The sequence below is a fragment of the Eriocheir sinensis genome, chromosome 14, assembly GCF_024679095.1.
Source record: "Eriocheir sinensis breed Jianghai 21 chromosome 14, ASM2467909v1, whole genome shotgun sequence".
Lineage (NCBI taxonomy): Eukaryota > Metazoa > Arthropoda > Malacostraca > Decapoda > Varunidae > Eriocheir > Eriocheir sinensis.
In genome coordinates this window covers 20020281-20039390 of record NC_066522.1, presented here as the reverse complement: position 1 = coordinate 20039390, position 19110 = coordinate 20020281, and the positions used below count along the sequence as shown (strand labels likewise).

The following is a 19110-nucleotide window of genomic DNA, read 5'->3' as shown; positions in this document are numbered from 1 at the left end:
AAAAACGAAACAAAAAGAAAGGGAAGGTCAAAAGGGAGAATTATAGCGCTTTCTGGCATAGTGAGAGAGAAAGGGGGCGATGGGGAATGGAGGAAGGGGGGGAGAGGGGGTCATCTCATTAGTACTCTTTGCTTGGTCTGAGTCTGAACGTAGCCTTGCACGGTGAAGGTCGCCGGGCACACCACCAAGTACGTTCCCGCTGCGGCCTTTACGTTCACCCATACAGTCATCCTATACAGCCTTTCAAAGCTATTCATAATCTTTCATAAATCATTAAAGTCCATTAAAGTAAGTTCTCTCACTTTTCATCACCTTCAAACTTCACTATAACAATATAAAAAAAACGATGAAAAAAGCGCAATGAAGGGAAAAACACTCTTTCACTTTCTACATATCCTCAAAGCCCCTTAAAACAGTCTCTCTCTCCTTCACTCGTCTCTAGCTACAAACTTTATATAACACTGAAAAAAACACGAGATAAGCAAAAAACAAACAAAAACTCGTACTCTTTCACAGCCCTTCACAGATATCCACAGCCTCAAAACACCCTCTCTCCATCTCCATCACACACTCGTCTTCACCTACAAACCTCATGTAATTGAGCGAATCGACGAAAAGAGCAGAAGAAAACGTCATTCTCTTACTCACCCCTTCTCATATCTTCAAAGCCTCCTAACAGCCAGCCTCCTCTCTTTTATCGCAACACTAAATAAAACAATAAAAAAAAACATCTCCGCACTATGCCATCGCTTCACGAGAGGAATGTGTGTGTGTGTGTCTGTCTGTCTGTCTGTCAATGGTTCAATATAGTTTTATCGCCTAATATTTACGGGGAACAAAACTTGCGCGCGTGGCAGCGTTTGAAGAGGGAGGGGTGAAGGAGTGATGTGTTTGGGTGAGGATGGGGCGTGTGGGGAGAGGGAGGAGAGTGGTGCTGGTGTGGTGGTGGAGGGGGGGAAGGCAAAAGGGGTGATAAGGGGTGAGGGGAGGTGGTGGTGGTGGAGTGGAAGGGAGTAAAAGAGGGGAGGGGAAGGGGGAGATTAGGGGAGAGGAGTAGAGGGGGAAGAGAGGTAGGGGTGTAGAAGGGGGTGGTGTAGGGTGTCCTGACGTTCCTTTGAGCTATATACGAGGGACTGTTTCTTGAGGGATGGTATATAAGGATGACGGGAAGGTGTATGGATGTATGGATCTAGGGTAAGCCATATATATAGGTTCTTTGATGTGTATTGTAGTAAATCTCTCTCTCTCTCTCTCTCTCTCTCTCTCTCTCTCTCTCTCTCTCTCTCTCTCTCTCTCTCTCTCTCTCTCTCTCTCTTGATATTGTTTTCTAATTTAATGTTCTCTTCTACGTCTTCCTTCTCCTCCACCACCTCCACCACCACCATCTCTCCACCTCTCCCTCCACTCATTTCACCCCCCCTCCCTCCTACCTAACTTCCCTCCCTATCCCTTCCTCCCTCGTTCCGGCCTTCCCCTCTCCCTCTCTCTACAAGCCCCTCCATCCCCTTCCCCCCCTTCGTACTACCTTCCTATCCCTTCCTCCCTCGTCCTTACCTCTCTCCCTCCTCCCCCCTCCCCCCTCCCCCCCCTCCCCATGCTTCACGTTCTCCGGTCGGCTCCTTTGATGTCGTGGGCCGCGTCCGAACCCAGCTAGTTGCGGGACATTTCGGAGGTAATTTGTAGATGTGCGGGGCTGCATGTTTTTGTGTATTTCTCTCTCTCTCTCTCTCTCTCTCTCTCTCTCTCTCTCTCTCTCTCTCTCTCTCTTATTATAGGAAGTCAATGTAGTTTAGACAGTATCCCATTTTTATCTTTATCTTTCTTTCTTTTTATCTTTTTTCTTTTTCTTTCCGCTGTATCTTTTCCCTTTTTCATTCTTTTAACGCAGACGATGTATTTTTTCTTTTGTTTTGTTTTCTTCCAATTGTATTTTTTTTTTCCTGTCTTCTAGCACATAAACTATCCTATTTTTTCTTTCTTTGCGTTTTTCTCTTTTATTTACTTCATTTTCCTTTCCTCGTTTCTTTTCTACGTGTATTTTTTTCTTGTTTTCTAGCACATGATCTCTTCTATTTTTCTTTTTTTCTTTCCGTTTCTTTCCTCCCTTTTATCCAGTTTGACTTTTCTTTCTTCTCTCAGATAGAATGTTTTTTTTCCTCCTTCCTTTTTTTTTCTCTTCGTGTATTTTTTATTTCGTCTCATCTCAACGGCGACGCAAACTTGACCATAGCTTTAAACCTTATCCCATTATTTGTTTTCTTTTTCACTCACTTTGTTTTGCCTTTTCCTTCCGCTTTTAACTTATTTCTTCTGGCGAGGACTAATTTTTCTCTCCTTCCATCCTTCCTTCCTTCATTTCTTTCTTTCTTTCTTTATTCCTGTATTTCTTTCCTTATTCTCTTCTCTTCTTATCGCATTATCTTTTCTTATTCACTCACATCGTATCTCTTTTTCCTTCAAGATTTACTACTTTTTTTCTTTTCCTTCCTTCCTTCCTTCCTTCCTTCCTTCCTTTCTATCTTTCTTAATGTATTTCTTTCACATTATCTCATTGTTTTTTCACATTCCATTTCTTCTTTTCCTTCCATTTTTATATTTTTTTTATTCGATGTGGACTAGCTTTTTTTTCTTTCCTTCCTTCCTTTCTTTCTTTCTCTCTTTTTTCCTTACTGCTATTTTTCCCGCTTTATCACGACCTTATCCCATTATTTTTTTCTCATACCGTTTCTCATTTTTCTTCCACTTTTGCTATTTATTATTCCGACGTGGACTAACATTTCTCTCTCTCTTTCTTCCTTTCTTAACGTCATGGTGTTTGCTGCTATATTCGTCTATTCGTCTCTAAAATTTATGCCTTCTTCTCTTCCTCCTCCTTTTGCTGTACTAGGATATAATTAAGTCCTTCTACTTTCCCTTTCTTTCTTCTTTCTTCTCTGTTTTTGTCCTCATTCTGTTTCTTCCTTTCCTTTCTTCCATTTTTATTATTTTTTTTCTACAGAGGTCGACTAACTCTTTTCTTCCTTCCTTTCTTTCTTTCTTCCCGTGTTTTCCTCTCCACGATGACTCTTCTCTCTTCCATCCTTCCTTTCTTAATCTATTTCTTCCTCAGACGTCAACTAACTCCTCTCCCTCTCTCTCTTCCATCCATCCTTCCTTTCTCTTTCTTTCTTACTATTTCTTCCAGTCTTCTCTCTCTCTCCACGGTGACGCAAACTGGGTCGTAACTCTTTCTTCTCGCTGTGATAATTAGAGGGCGATCGAGGTCGTTCCGTGAGGCTACAGGCGCTTGTGTTGGTTCCTCCTGTGATTACCCGGCTTGGGGCGCCCTTTGATGTCGACCCTCGGGCGCTGGACTGACTGAAGGGGGGCGAGTCAGGAGCGAGTCAGCTATCCAACCAACCCACCAGCGTGCCTGCCTGCCCTGCCCTGCCTGTCTGCTACCTCGTCCTGCCTACCTGCCTACCTGCGTGCTTGACTGTCTAACTCCCTCCCTGCCTTCCTCCTATTCTTCGTTCCCTGTACCTATTCCCTTCCGTCCTTCCTACTGTTCCTACCTGTCTGTGTTTTGATCGTATTCTTGTTCTTTACTTTCTGCTGTTGTGGTCCTTATTTGCTGCTTTATTGGTCTTTGTTTTTATTTGTGAGGGTCTGAGTTTTATTTATTTTTTTCATACTTTTCTCTTTTTCTACTTTATTTCCGACTTTTCTTTTTTTTCCTACTTTTTTTTTTCTGTGCCACGTCTGGCTTCCTTTCCTTCCTTCTTTTGCTACTTTTTCCGGATTTTACTTTCCTTTATTTCTCTGGGGCTTTGTTCCTTTTCTTTTCTTCCTCCTGTTCCGCTCAATAAATTTACCCATTTGTCTCATTATTTACTTTTTCTTTCTTTCTGTTGTGATTCTTCTTTACTATACTTTTTTATCCGTCGCTTTTTTTCCTTGTAGGACTTTAAATCTTCTTCTTCCTTTTCCGCACTACATAACTTCTACCCATTGTCTCAATGTTATTATACATTCCCTTTCTTTCTTCTCCGTTATTGTCCTCCCTTGCTACTTTATTCGTTTTATTTTCCTAGGGCTCTAAATTTTTCACCTTTCATTATTTTTCTCTTTATCCGCACCTTCTAATTACCATTTGTTTTGCTATGCTTTGAACCTGTTTTCTTTTTTTCTTTCCCACTTTAAGTCACATGCCACTTTGTAATTTGCTTCATGTTTGTGTACTTTATTTCACTTTGATGTCTCACTTAGGAGGAGTACTTCATCATCATGCGTCCCCCCCTCCTCCCCCTTTAACCCCCCTTCCCTGCATCCCACTCTCTCTCTCTCTCTCTCTCTCTCTCACTCCCTCACTAAACGCCGTCGTGCATGGAAGGAAGGAAGGACAGGAAAGGCAAGGAAAGGAGGGCCGTTCACAAATTGATTCGCGGAGAGCGATTGGAGGAGGCGGAGGTTTATTTGCATACCTGGCTCCACTTCTCTACCTGCGAGGCGGTCATTACTTAGTCCAGGTGAATGAGGTGAGCTGGGTGAGGAATGGGACAGAAAGGAGTGGAAGGGGAAGGAGGGGGGTGAAAGATAGGATAGAAGGGAGCGGGGAGGGGTGAATGAGGGGATGAAGGATGGGGAACGGAGGGGATATGAAGAGAGGGAGGTGAATGAAAGGGGGGTGAGGAATGTGATAGAGGGGAACACAGGGAAAACGAGGGGATGGGAAGTGAATAAATGAACACAAGGGAAAGATGAGGAAGAAAAGAAGGTGAGGAAGTTGATAGGTATAGAGGGAGACGATGGGAAGGAAGTGAGGAATGGGAGAGGAGGGAAAGGGAGGGGTAGGGAGGGAGGTGAGTAAGGGGAACGGGAGAGACAGGTGAGGAGAAAAAAATAGGTGAAGACAGGTGAATCAAAGAGGGGATGGGGGGATGGAGTTTAAATATATGGGGGCAATTTTACTGAGGGTTGTTAAGGTTAGATTGTTCATGGTTTTGCGAGTGATTCGACGGAGTGCTCTCTTGTGTTTATCTGCACACGTGATGATGATCCTTTGTGTTCGCTTCATTCATCATTGTTATTATTTTTTATTATTTTTTATTACGAATTCTTGTTTGTATGTGTGTTGAGTTTTACCTTGGAAATTAGACTCTCTCTCTCTCTCTCTCTCTCTCTCTCTCTCTCTCTCTCTCTCTCTCGCAACGTTGAGTAAAATTTTTCCACATCACAGAGCAAGGCAGATGTGTGTGTGTGTGTGTGTGTATGTGTGTGTGTGTGTGTGTGTGTGTGTGTGTGTGTGTGTGTGTGTAGGGGAGGGGAGGTGTGGGGACGTCTCCATGACAACCCTGGCTGTGTGTAGTGTGTGATTGGGCTGTTCCTTAGTGTGTGTGTGTGTGTGTGTGTGTGTGTGTGTGTGTGTGTGTGTGTGTGTGTGTGTGTGTGTGTGTGTGTGTGTGTGTGTGTGTTTTAGTAAATTAGAGGGTCTCTTTTTAGGTTTTCTATTCTTTAATTTATCCTCTTATTCATCTAGACCTCTCTCATAAACACACACACACACACACACACACACACACACACACACACACACACACACACACACACACACACACACACACACACACACACACACACACACACACACACACACACACACACACACACACATAAACCTTTCCTTCATACGTATATATATTTTTTCCTGCCTAACGTAACAGTCGACGCGAAATAACTCTCCCGGCCGTCAGCTGTGTGTCAACGACCTCGGAAAGGCATACGGAGAGCCTTCTTTATCCGCGGCACGACTCGCCACCCGCGGCTTCCCTCCAGGAGGCTTGTGGTCAATATCGCATGACCTCTGCGTCAGAAGTGCGACCCTCCCCCGGCGCGGCCTCCATTACCGGCGCGGACACTGGTCACTGGAGGCCCCGCTGGAGGGTGGCCCGCGGCTCCGTGTGGCGGGCGAGGCCGTGCTGAGGCGCCTCGTCCCTCTCGGTGGTCGCGTGTCGCCGGTCGTTGTGTGTCAGCCGCTGGCGAGCCTTTGATGTCCCGGCGGCGGCGAGGCGGCGTGGTCCACCCTCCGAGGATCCGTGGCGCTCGCTCTCGCTGGTCCGTCTCTCCTCAACTTCTTAGTGTTTACACCCTCAAGTGCAACGTAGATATCACTTTCGCTCTTCCCTCTCTCTACAACCTAGAGTTCACATCTTCGAAGGCACTGTGGCACTCTCTGTTGGTCCTCCCTCTTGGCGGGTCCACTTGGCATTTGCACCTGTCCTCTTGTTCAAGTTAGGAATCCTCAATTCTTTCTTTCCCATGCTCCCAATCTTTCTCTTTCAAGCCTCCCTCGGTTATCGGTCCTGCACTTATTCATGGTTTAATGGACTTCTTTGTTCTCGCATATCTCGGTATCCTTAATATTTTCCAGCCGTTTCTCTTTCTATTTGATCTTCTTCCCCCATAAACCACACTCCATCATCTGATTGGCGTTCCTTTCCTCTTTCATGGCTCAGTGTCCTTAACTCTTTCCTGTCATGTCCACCTGATCTTTCCTCTAAACCTCCCTCGCTCGCTCGGCCCTGTACCCTTCTTCCCTGCTCTGGTTGGCGGCCCCTTGCTCTCCTTCCCACAGTGGTCACTTGGTCCCACACACGCTCTCCCTTCCCCTGTAGTTACGCCCCACGGACCCACCCTCCCTTGGCCCTTCACTGTCCCACAACTCACCGACGCCGCTGCTCACGTGACGCTCGTAATTAGGATGCCTCAGTCAACTTTCCGGACACATATATGACGTTCGGCTAAGTTATGGGCGGCGGAGGACACGAGACGGTCAGCGAGAAGTCAGGGAAAGAGAGATGGGTGGGTGGGTGAGTGGGTCCGCTCGCCCCACTCGCCCTGCTCGCCGCTCGGTCCCTCTTGGAAGCGCGAAAACCAGAGGGTGGAAAAGAGTGGACGGAGGAAGGGTGATAATGCCAACACCGGCCACTGCTCGTAATCCTCACTGGAAAAGACGTGTAATTTACCTGTTTCCCTGTTCTTCGTCCACTTCCTCCGCACCCGGCAACAAGCTCTATCCCTGTGACCCTAAACCTTCCTTAACAATATCACCCCCTGTCCACTTTAACCCCCTGCCCCCCACCCCCGCCCCAGCATAAATCAGGCCTGAGCCACACAGCACCGGGCCCTCAACGGCTGCCACTCATATCAGCCCAATCGTTTGTTGGTTTCGTCAAAATTAATGAGCAGCGTTGAGGCGGAGTCGTGACGTCAGCCGGGTTATAGCGCGGAGTGGAAGGGGGAGGGGGAGGGTGGAAAGGGGGGAGGGGGGCGCTGTGTAATACCGAATGCAAAAGAAAATAACACCAATTTCGACTTTTATAGACAGTCAGTTGCAGGAAATTCGTACGCGGGCGGGAGGGCGGGCGGGAGGGAGGGCGACTCGCAAACACGCACGCACACAGGCACAAGGACGGAGGGAGGGATAATTACATGCATAAATACATAAAGAAACGTGCATACACTCGGGCGCATACATATTTCACGCGGGCAGGAGCGGACTTTGACGAGGGGTGTAAAAATGCAGGAATTACGGCCCGTCGGAACCCGTGATATGCTGCCGGGGCTGAAGACTCGTTACAGGCGGTGATGGTGACGGCCGGAACAAGGAGGAGGAGGAGGAGGAGGAGGAGGAGGAGGAGGGTGATGGAGGTGGTGACTGTGACGAGGATTAGGAGCACGAGGAGGAAGAGGAGGAGAAGAAGGAGGAGGGGTAGGGATAGTGACGTCGAGGATGATCAATACGAGGATTTCTTTTTATCTCGCTCATTATTCCTACAAGTACTACAGCAATTCTCACATAACATTGCCGCTCCTCTTACCTTTGTTACGTATGGCCTGTTAGCACGGCACGCGGGGGACACGGACAAGGCTGGGTGAATATGTATTTCCTAACAAATGAAGGGGTATATAACGCACTACATCGGCCTACTGTAGATATTGTTAAAGGGGACGAGTGTATTGTGGGAGTGAGAGATGGGGGATGACACGTGGGCTTCTTTAAGGACTCTGCTCGGCGGTGTATAAATGGGGATGAAAAGGAGCAGATCAGGGTGAGTAGTATGAGCCATTGCCTATATATTGAGGGTTTGATACCACGTGAACAGCGACACATCCCTATACGATCATGACATCAATAGGTGACATATATACACTGCTATTTCTGGTGTTACTGGTGGTGGTGCTTCTTATACTGACAGTGATGAGAGTAATAATAATAATGGTCATTACTATAAAAAAAATTCAATTGATGTTATCCCTACCATCACCACCACCACCACCACCAACAACAACAACAACAGCAAAAACAATAATTAATAAGAGGCTGATGGAAAATATTGGTAAAAATCTACGGAAAATATCATCCCATTGCCATGTTTTCCCAAGTGTTTTTTTTTCGTACGTGTGTGTGTGTGTGTGTGTGTGTGTGTGTGTATACGGGCACGGAAAAAAAAAAATAACGACACTCACTCCGTCTTCCTTCATAATCGTCTTCATTTTCTCTCTCTCTCTCTCTCTCTCTCTCTCTCTCTCTCTCTCTCTCTCTCTCTCTCTCTCTCTCTCTCTCTCTCTCTCTCTCTCTCTCTCTCTCTCTCTCTCTCTCTCTCTCTCTCTCTCTCTCTCTCTCTCTCTCTCTTTCCTCCTCCTCCTTCTATTTCTCTTTCTTCTATTTCAAGTTTTCCCTTTCTCCGTTCTTTCCTCTTGATATTTTTCTTTCGCTCTCTTTAGTTTCTTCCTCTTCATCTCCTTTCTCCCTCTTCGTCTTCTTTTTACCATCATCCTCTTAATATTTCCCCTTTTTCTTCTTTCCCCTTCCATCAGACGTCCACCCCTTCAAAATTCCTGCAACAATTATTAGAGAGAGGAAGATTACGCAAATATTTTCCTTTTCTTTTTAATCGCATCCCTTATATCTCTTCTTTATTCCTTCATGATTATCTTTCTCCTCTCGAGCACTTTTGCTTTTTAATTACTCTATGGTTATTTCTCTCTCTTTCTCTCTGTTCTATTTCTTTATCTTCACGTTTTATTCTTTTTTATTTTTCTTCCCTTTCTTCTTTTTCTCTTACACGTTCGCTTTGCATCCTTGGTTTCCATAATTATCAGTCATTCTTTTCTTCCTTTTCGTTTATCTTTTTATTTTCCTTCCAGTCCTTATCACGATGCGCTTATTTTATATCTTCTAAGTCTTTTAATAACAGCCTTAGTTTTCGCCTTCCTCATCTTTCTTCCCCTTTTTCCTCCTCCGTCATCCTCTCTCGTTTCCATTCCATTCCCTCTCTCATCACTTTTTCTTCCTATTTCCTTCTACGTCAAGTCTGTTTGCACTCTTACTTTTCACTTTCTCCTCCATTGTCTCACTTTTTACTGCACCTCCGCCTTTTCGTTTTATTCCTTTTCTTCAATGTCTTCTCGTTTTCCTCTTCTCCTTTTTTTACCTCGTTCTGTTCCTTTACTCTTCCTCCTCCACTTTTTCGTGTTACTTCGTTTCTCCTCTTCCTCCATTACCTTCTCCTTTTACTCCTCTTCTCATCTTTTTCCGTCAAACTCCTCTTATTCTGCACTCTTCTTTTTCTCTAACTCATTCTACTCCCTTTTCTGTTCCTCTACCTCTTTATACTCCTCTACTCTCCCTCCACTACCTTCTTTTACTCCTCTTCCCACTTTTTCCCCTTGCAACTCTTCCTCTTATCCTGCTGCGCCACTTTTCCCAACGGGGATTATTGCATGCCATTAAGTCCTCCTTCTGCAGGCAGCTCCCCGGCGCACCATCCATCAGGGCCGTACACACCCGCTCGCTACCTGCTATGTATTCATGGCGTCTCCGCGAGCCCAGAAACAGGCCCGCGTCTGGAGGGTGCCATGATCTATGTGTGCCATTACAGTGATATATTCCAGGCACTCACACAACAAGGTGCTGGTGACAAGGGGGTCATTTTCGGGGCTGGGGCTAGGGTTGGGGCTGGGGCTGCCTCCTCCTCCTCCTCCTCCTCCTCCTCCTCCTCTTCCTCCTCCTACTACTACTGGCCTGCCTTCTCCTCCTCCTCCTTCCCCCTCCTCTTCCCACTGGTTCTCCTCCACCTCCTTCTGATATCCCCTCCTACTCCTACTGTTTCTACTTCTCCTTCCACTTCTTCTGCTCCTCCTCCTCCTCCTCCTCCTCCTCCTCCTTTTTCTTTATCGTCTTTGTTTTCTTTTCTTATTCTTTTTGTTCTCTCTCTCTCTCTCTCTCTCTCTCTCTCTCTCTCTCTCTCTCTCTCTCTCTCTCTCTCTCTCTCTCTCTCTCTCTCTCTCTCTCTCTCTCTCTCTCTCTCTCTCTCTCTCTCTCTCTCTCTCTCTCTCTCTCTCTCTCTCTCTCTCTCTCTCTCTCTCTCTCTCTCTCTCTCTCTCTCTCTCTCTCTCTCTCTCTCTCTCTCTCTCTCTCTCTCTCTCTCTCTCTCTCTCCTCTAAGTTCCGCCGTTTCGTCTCAGTAATTACGACTCTTGTTTATTTTTCCTTCTTCACATCATCACCCAAATTATAGGCATCAATACAGCCGTCATCATTCATCCATTCTTTTCTCCTATTTTACCCCGCTCTTGCTCCTCCTCCTCCTCCTCCTCCTCTTCACCCTCCTCCTCCTCCTTCTCCTAATCATCATATATTACACTCCTACCTTTTGCTTCTCCTTCTCTTCATCTTCATCCTCCTTCTAACTATCATATCCTCCTTCTCTTCCTCATCGATCGTTCTTGACCTTTCCTTCCTCTCTCGCTTACCTACATTACCTAAATTTACCTTACCTTACCTACCTTACCTACCTTACTACCTCTGCATTGCCTTACATTACCGTGCCTACCTCCGACTTACCAACATATCCTTACCTACTTCTTCTCTCACGCTTACCTACATTACCTAAATATACCTCCATTACCTTACTACCTTACATTACCTTACCTTAACTACCTCTGCATTACCCTACCTTACCTTACCTACCTCTGGCTTACCTACGTTACCTGACCTACCTTTCCTCTCTCACTTTTCTACATGACTACTTATTCCTGCCATTGACGACGCTAATGACACGCCTGCCCTGCCCTCTGTCGCCTCGGTACAGCAACTAACACGCCCCCACTTACATTAATAGGTCAAGGTTAAGTTATGTACGTGTTAGTGTCGGCAGTTGTGATTTGGCATTGATTTTAAGGGAAGGAAATCTGTCTGTATATCTATCTATCTATCGCGCTTTCACACGCTCTCTATCTATCTCACTGTCTATTACGGAAGGATATCAAGACCTATTTTTGGCTGTTCTCTTTATCCATCTGCTTATTTATCTATCTATCTCACTTTCACTCTGTTTATCCTATCTCACTCTATCTTTATAAATGGGAGATTAACGAGAAGTATAAAGCAGATAAAGAGAGAGATACAACCAGAAAGAAAGAAAAAAATAGAGAGGATGGGAAGGAAAAGAAAAATAGGGAGGGAGGGAGGGAAATGAAGAATGAACACTATAGTCAACAAAGAAAGAGAAAAAAAAGAGTTAAGTTAAAAGAAGGGAGTGATCGACGTAACTTAACATGACCGATAAGTTTGGCGGGAAGGAGGAGGAGGCGGTGAAGAATGGGAGGAGCGGGAGGGAGAGAGGGAGGGAGGGAAAAAAGGAGGGACATAAAAGGAGGGGAAAGAGGGTAGAAAAGAGAGAGAGGGAGAGAAGGAGAGGGAGAGAGGAGGGTAGGAGAACAGCGTCGGACGAAAGGGGAAGGAGCGAGAGGGAGGGAAAACAAGAAAGGGAGAGAGAAGGGCGTCGGGAAGAAAGGGGAAAGGGGAGAGAGAGGGAGAGAAAGAGAGAGAGGGAGGGAGGGAAGAACAAGGGAGAGACGGGAAAAGGGAAAGAAGCGAGAGGAAGGACGGAGGAAGGAAGGAGCTTTGGAAAGGGGAGAGAGAGAGAGGGAGAGAAAGAGAGGGAGGGAGAAGGATAGGACAAGAGGTTCGGAAAGGAGGGGAAAGGGTCGAAAGGGAGAAGAAGAGAGAGAGAGGGAGGGGGGGGCGGAGGGAAGGGATATTAAGTGTGCCCATCAGACGGGGGACGCAGTGAACAATTATTAGTCAAATTATGAAGGTAAGCCGGACCCTCACTCAGCCGTAATGAGCGCAGGTGATGATTTAGACCTGATGGATTGTTGCCATTACCGCCCTGCAACAAAGAGGAGGAGGCAATAAAGAGGCGGAAAGTTGCTGCGCCTTACGTTGCGTGTTCGATCTACGGAGAGAGAGAAAGAGAGTAAAGGAGAGAGTGAAGGAGAGAGAGAGAGAGAGAGAGAGAGAGAGAGAGAGAGAGAGAGAGAGAGAGAGAGAGAGAGAGAGAGAGAGAGAGAGAGAGAGAGAGAGAGTAACGAAAAACAAATAATCTTCCGTCACTCGTCTGGTTTCGAAGTATTACGTGGTGCCTTTTTTCGTAAGATTATAATTTTACGTCAGTTGTTGTTTTCCAGGGGAGTCGGGATCGTGAACGTGGTGGTGGTGGTGCTGGGTGATGGTGATGGTGGTGGTGTTGGTGGTGGTGATGGTGGTGGTATTTTTACTTTTGTTGTTGCTGTTGGTGTTATGGTTATGATTATTATTGTTTGCAATGTTATGGTGGTGGTGGTGGTGGTGGTGGTGGCGTGCCTGCTTGGATAATTCGGTGGTTGCTCTGGTAGTGTTGATTTTTCTGGGATTAGGAATAATGACATCCATCTCTGTGATGGCCTTCCACACCTTTGGTGGTGATTGTACATGTTGGTGGTGGTGATGTCTGTGGTGGTGGTGGTGATTGGGTTGGTGGTGGTGGTGGTGATAGTTATGGTGGCGGCCTCACTAACTCAGGCCTCCTTCCTTCGCAGGTGAAGATCTGGTTCCAAAACCGACGGTCAAAGTACAAGAAGATGATGAAGGCGGCGCAGACTGGCGGGTCTGGAGTCCCTCAGGGAGCGCCCGTGGGCCCCGGCTCCCCCCTTAGTTCCTCCCCGCAGTCAGCCACTTCCCCTTTGCACACCTACACCACCCCAACCCCCCTCAGCCCCCCGCCCCAGACTCAATCGCCTTGCCAGACTTCGCTTTCTCAGGTTGGGGCGCTGCCCCTTAACCAGCCTCCACCCCACACTACTCTCGTCCCTATTTCTCACTCTATGTCCCACCAACCCCCGGGATCTCTCTCCATGGGTCACCCCCACCCAGGCCAGCACCCCCAGCACCCCCCACCACAGCTTACTCCTTGTCCGCCTCCCCATTCCCTATCTCAGCCCCCACACCACCACCACTTACCCCACGCAGCTTCCCCTCATTCCCACCCTCCACCTTCCCACTCCGGCCAGATGCCCCCGCATGCCCACGGGCCTCCCCAGCACCCGCCCACGCCCACCAGCCAGTCCCACGAATCCCACGGATCCCCCAGCATGTGTGCTCCTGGTCCCCCCGGGGCGCCGTGCCCGCCCCCGCCGCAGCACCACATGAACCACCCGCCTCACGCTGGCTACATGCCGCCCACTTCCATAGCACCGCCGCCCGTCTCCTCAGCAGATCACATGGCGCTGCCGCCGCCCACCTCGTCGCCTGGCCTGGCCAACGCCCACCACTGGGAGATGAAGCCGCCCGCGTCGGCGCCCTACATGTACTCCTGGTACGCCCCCGACCAGCAACACCTCCTCACCTAGGCCGCCACGCCCGCACCGCCAGCAGGGCCGCACCGCTGCTCTGCGTGGCCTAGTTACGGCCCGCCGCGAGGCTCGCCGGGCCCGCGGCGTCAGAGCCGGGACCAAAGATGACTAGCAGAGCCCGAGGGCATCCCAAAGATTTTGTGCAATATGCTCGCCATATTGGCGATGATATGGTGGAGGGCGGCCGGGCAGCGCGGCCACAGCGGCCTCTGCAGCCTATCAGCCCACTGCTGGTGGTGGCTGCGGGGCAGGGATCTAGCGGCGCCCCGCAAGGCGAGTGCCAAGTGTGAGGCGGCGGCGGCCGGGTCTCGCCGCCCTGGTGATCGAGTCACCCTGCCAGTTAAGCTTTATCAGGAACTTGTCCGCGTCTCACCGCTGTTCTGTACATGTGAAGTGAGTGTAGTGAAGTGGGACGCAGCGCCTTCCGTTGCCCTGCCTTACGCCCTTAGTGTTTTCTCATGACCAGCTTTTATTGGCTGCAGTGATGTAGTAACCTGACGTGTGACAAGCACTGTACTTAACCAACCAATGTAATTACATGAGCATCGCCGCGCAAAAGCCAAAGGGAAGGGAAGGAAGCCTTCAAACGCGGAGGCACGGCTCTTCCCCTCAACGCCTCTACGATGCCGCCGCCACGCCCATCACCACCAGGAGTTCCTGCAGCCTCTGCTGCCTTCATAAGGATTTACTGAGGTTTTCTGGAAACTGTCAGCAGCCCAGAGTGATCGTCTGATATCCTTGGAACGCTTGAGTGTTGTGCTGTTCGTGCAGTAGGTGGTGGGCTGAGGCGTTGGCCCAGACAGCAGTGGCCGGGCACAGCGCCTTCACCGTCGCCGTGGTTGAGTAGCCCGACGCTCCACTACTTCCGGGTCCCGAGGGTCGGGTGAATCTACTCTCGGGTGGCCGCTCTCCACACCTGCACACATGACGATGTATTGCGAGTCCTTGCGAGGACACACCGCGGCGGCCCTCGCGGCTGCCGCCGAAGAATGCCAAATGAAAGCTGAGTATTACGTGTCTCCGCGCCGGCCCGCACCTGTCTCTCCCACACCTGCTGACGCGCCGGCTGCATCTCGTCTCATGTTTATTTATGTTTAATTGTACATATTCAGACCACTGTCGTCTTTTTATATCTCTCCTCCTCTCCCTCCTTCTGAATCTCAGTTGTCCATTATAAATCTTTCGCGTTGTACAAAGCTGTGCTCAAAGTAACTTAAAATATTTTTTGATGTAAATGCGTTTATGTTCCATATTCAGTGTAATAAACGTAACGATGAAGATACATCGTGTTTATTTCATCCCTTTCGTAGATCCATGATATAAAAAAAAACATGTTTTCGTATCCTTAAATAGTAGAAAATACTCACATTACTAATATTACTAACACTGTGTGTGTGTGTGTGTGTGTGTGTGTGTGTGTGTGTGTGTGTGTGTATACGTGAGTAATGAGGGTAAGGGATGTAGTAAGGCCGCATTTTCTTGTCACTAAACTGCATGTGCACAATTCAAAGACGACGGCAGATATAGCGCCTAGTCTAGTATTCGTGGCTTCCACACCCACACCCACACAGGGCCGATGCTGCACGCTGCACCTCCTCTTTACACCAAGACACGAGGAAAACGAAATGAAAAGGTAAAGGACACGGGGATGTAATAAGGCAGGCCAAGTCTGCGGATGTAACACTCACATAATCACTAAACCCCAAGACAACCGACGGTGTTTGTGACGATGATGATTCCAATGACTTAAGTGTAGTGCCACGAGTTATGGTAAGAATACATTTCACAGCCCCAACGATCCCCGGGGACCAAACCACCACACGCCGATGGCTCTGAGGCCAGTCTCCCCCCCTCCCCCCACCATCCACATACACACACACCCATCTCAAATAGCTGGGGTCGAGGAAGAGGCAAAAGTACTATTACTACTACTATTAATGCTACAACTACTACTACTACTACAGCTGCTACTACTACTACTACTACTACTACTACTACTACTACTACTACTACGACTACTACAACCACCACCACTGTTACTACTACTACTACTACTACTACACACACACACACACACACACACACACACATTAACGAATTTGCAGTCATCATCTAAAACATTTGTTACCCTTAACAAGAAAGAAAATCTTGACATTGAAGAAATTAGGGGAACTTCACTATAATTCCGAACACTAAAAATCACTGTAAACTGTCTTCAGAAACTATATTACTAATGCAAAAACGCCGCGACATGAAGTACATAAAAAAGAGCAGTAAATTGTACAAAAAAAATCATAAATAAGAAAAAGTATGATGACGGGAATAGAATCAGTGTGATGAAAGTTGAAGGACCGCTTATTTCAAACAGGCAGTGCTTATGTAAAAACCCTAAGACGGCAACGAACTCCCACACAGCAGGTGCAAAATAGTTAGAGTAAGTGAAGAGTCTTGCGGTGGCCTATTCACCTCAGATATTCAGACCCAGAATAAAGTCGTAACAGGTATCTGAAAATTCTCGGGAGTAAAGAAAGATGAAATTGAAGGTTCACTGAAAAGCATGAAAGGAGAAAGCTCCCGGGCAGGAAAAAAAATCCAGATGAAAAAAATATTGAAAGTCTTTAGCAAATGTCTAGAAATTAATAAAATCTAGAAAAAAAAATTCCGAAAGTCTGGAAGAATGCAGCCATGACAGGGCGATAACATGACACTTAAACTGTTAACGCTTAGAGATGATACAGAGAAAGCTTAATTTGAGAGAGAGAGAAAAAAAGCGGAATAAACACTTGGAACTGAATATCTTCAAACTTTGACCTGAAGATGAATCAACCTGTGATTCAAAACTTCATTATTCTTAATCAGTCAATTAATCTTCAAGTTTGTTGATCAGCTGACAATACTCAATGACATTATTTTTTGCTGCAACATATAACTAGAAAAATACGCCCACAAGCCAGTAACCGTTGGCTCCCACTCGCCCTAATAAGAACAAAAGGTTGCACTGAGGCTGCACAACGGTCCTCGGTGGTGGTGCCGATAGTGACGACGCCGATCACGGCTGTTGCTGCCACGGATACCAAACAAACGGCCGCCTCTTTTAGTCCCTCCCGCACCCTACCTCTGCGACCCTTGGGCGGGTTGGTGAGGTCAGAAGGCCGCCAGTGTTGTGGTCAAATGGTCGTGTAAGCCAGGTTGTCGCTTGGAGGCATCGCCGCGACTCTCACCCCTACCCCACCCTACCTAACACACCCTCACCCACCCTGCCAGACATCCTGCCCAATCCCAGCCCCACCCTTCCACCAACTTTTGTCTCCAGAAGCCGGCTAATGCTCGACTGTTCTCTTTCCAGGTGAAAGTCTGGTTCCAGAACAGGAGGTCGAAATTCAAGAGGATGAAAAAGGCGGTGCCGCCAGGTGGTGGAGGCGGAGGGGGCGGGGACATGACCCAGGGGGCACAAGGGTTCCCTCTCTCCGCCTCTCCCAGCGCAGGCACTCCCCCTTACCAGACCTGCACTTCCCTGCCTCCGGCCAGCCCGATACACGACTCGGACCTTTTCCAGCCACCTTCCCTCCCCTGCTCCCAGATGCCACCCCTCACATCGCTCTCGCAAGGTCACCAGCTGGGCCCCGAGGCTGAGACCAAGCCCACGACGCAGCCCGGCTTTGAGCACCCACATGTCAAGTCTGAGTTCTTGAGCACCGCCTCCCACTCATCCGTGGCTCCCTCTCCACACACCTATCCCCCCACTCCCCACCACTCCCCGGGAGGAGGGTCATTCCTATCCCTGGTGGGTGACCCTCAGTATCCGTCCCCCTCAGAGTCCCCTCAGCCCCATCAATCCTACGGCAGCTACTCCACGCTCTTGCCTCACGCTGTTTCTCCGCACCTCCACCAGCACTACACCTCCTACTCAACTTCTCCTCATCCCCACTCCGGCCAGATGAACCCGCATGCCCACGGGCCTCCCCAGCACCCGCCCACGCCCACCAGCCAGTCCCACGAATCCCACGGATCCCCCAGCATGTGTGCCCCAGGTCATCCCGGAGCGCCGTGCCCGCCCCCGCCGCAGCACCACATGAACCACCCGCCTCACGCTGGCTACATGCCGCCCACTTCCATAGCACCGCCGCCCGTCTCCTCAGCAGACCACATGGCGCTGCCGCCGCCCACCTCGTCGCCTGGCCTGGCCAACGCCCACCACTGGGAGATGAAGCCGCCCGCGTCGGCGCCCTACATGTACTCCTGGTACGCCCCCGACCAGCAACACCTCCTCACCTAGGCCGCCACGCCCGCACCGCCAGCAGGGCCGCACCGCTGCTCTGCGTGGCCTAGTTACGGCCCGCCGCGAGGCTCCCCTGGCCCGCGGCGTCAGAGCCGGGACCAAAGATGACTAGCAGAGCCCGAGGGCATCCCAAAGATTTTGTGCAATATGCTCGCCATATTGGCGATGATATGGTGGAGGGCGGCCGGGCAGCGCGGCCACAGCGGCGCCACACACTGCTGGTGCTGCCGTGCTCGTGAACTTATCAAAGAATGAAAATCCCTTGATGATTCACCGTGAATTATGAACTCTTAAGGGTGCCTCTGGACCGAGAACTGTAACATTTTGTATTTATGTATGTATGTATGTATGTGTGTGTATGTATAGATGCCTGTATATATGTATGCACGCATATTTGTATGAATGTGTGTGTGTGTGTGTGTGTGTGTGTGTGTGTGTGTGTGTGTGTGTGTGTGTCTTGATGTGCGTCTTAATGCTCCCCGCGACACACGCCCCGCGCAGGTCGTCGCTGCCGAGGCGTTTGTCATCCTCGACGCGCGTCGGGAGTGGCGGCGCCGATGAAACACCAAACTTGAGTGTGTCCCTGGCGGGCCGGGGAGCCGCGCCCCCCCGCCCGCTGTGTGTCAGTCACTGTGTATAACAAAAACTGTGTCGTCCCGCACTCAGTAAACAGGAACTGCACATACGAAAAAAATACGCAACATTGTCCACGTTCAGGAATATAGATAGAGAGAAAACAATAAAATGTCTAAACACAAAGTCTTTCATTGGAACCCTTGCCCTCCTTTCCAACACCAAGAGCGGTGGGTAGTGAAGATGATGAACAAATTTACCACTTAAAGCATCTGAGAGCACTGAGGTGTGAGGCAAAAAAAAATCTTACCATCCTAATGCACTTCATATAGTGGAAATGACAAACAAAACAAACCCAGCTAAATGCCTTCCGATGCTAAAGGACGGTCGTGACTACTCGTGAGTGATGCGACATAATAAGTAAGTATGGTGGTGTTTTTATCACTAGTGCTGGGTGAGTCTAGTGTTTCCCCTTATAAAACACGTCCATTATGATACTGATAATGATAACAACAACAACAACAACAACAACAACAACAA

At 48.6% G+C, this 19110-nt stretch overlaps 1 protein-coding gene across 1 annotated transcript in view; it reads left to right on the top strand.

Moving 5' to 3' along the window:
- The window catches only part of LOC126998323 (homeobox protein Hox-A3-like), a 117132-nt gene extending 98382 nt beyond the window's left edge, over positions 1-18750 (top strand). Inside the window, exon 4 of the mRNA XM_050859810.1 lies at positions 17065-18750. Coding sequence (XP_050715767.1) covers positions 17065-17994 — 930 coding nt within the window. The 3' untranslated portion in view covers positions 17995-18750. The remainder of the gene's footprint in view (positions 1-17064) is intronic.
- Positions 18751-19110: the final 360 nt, after the last annotated feature.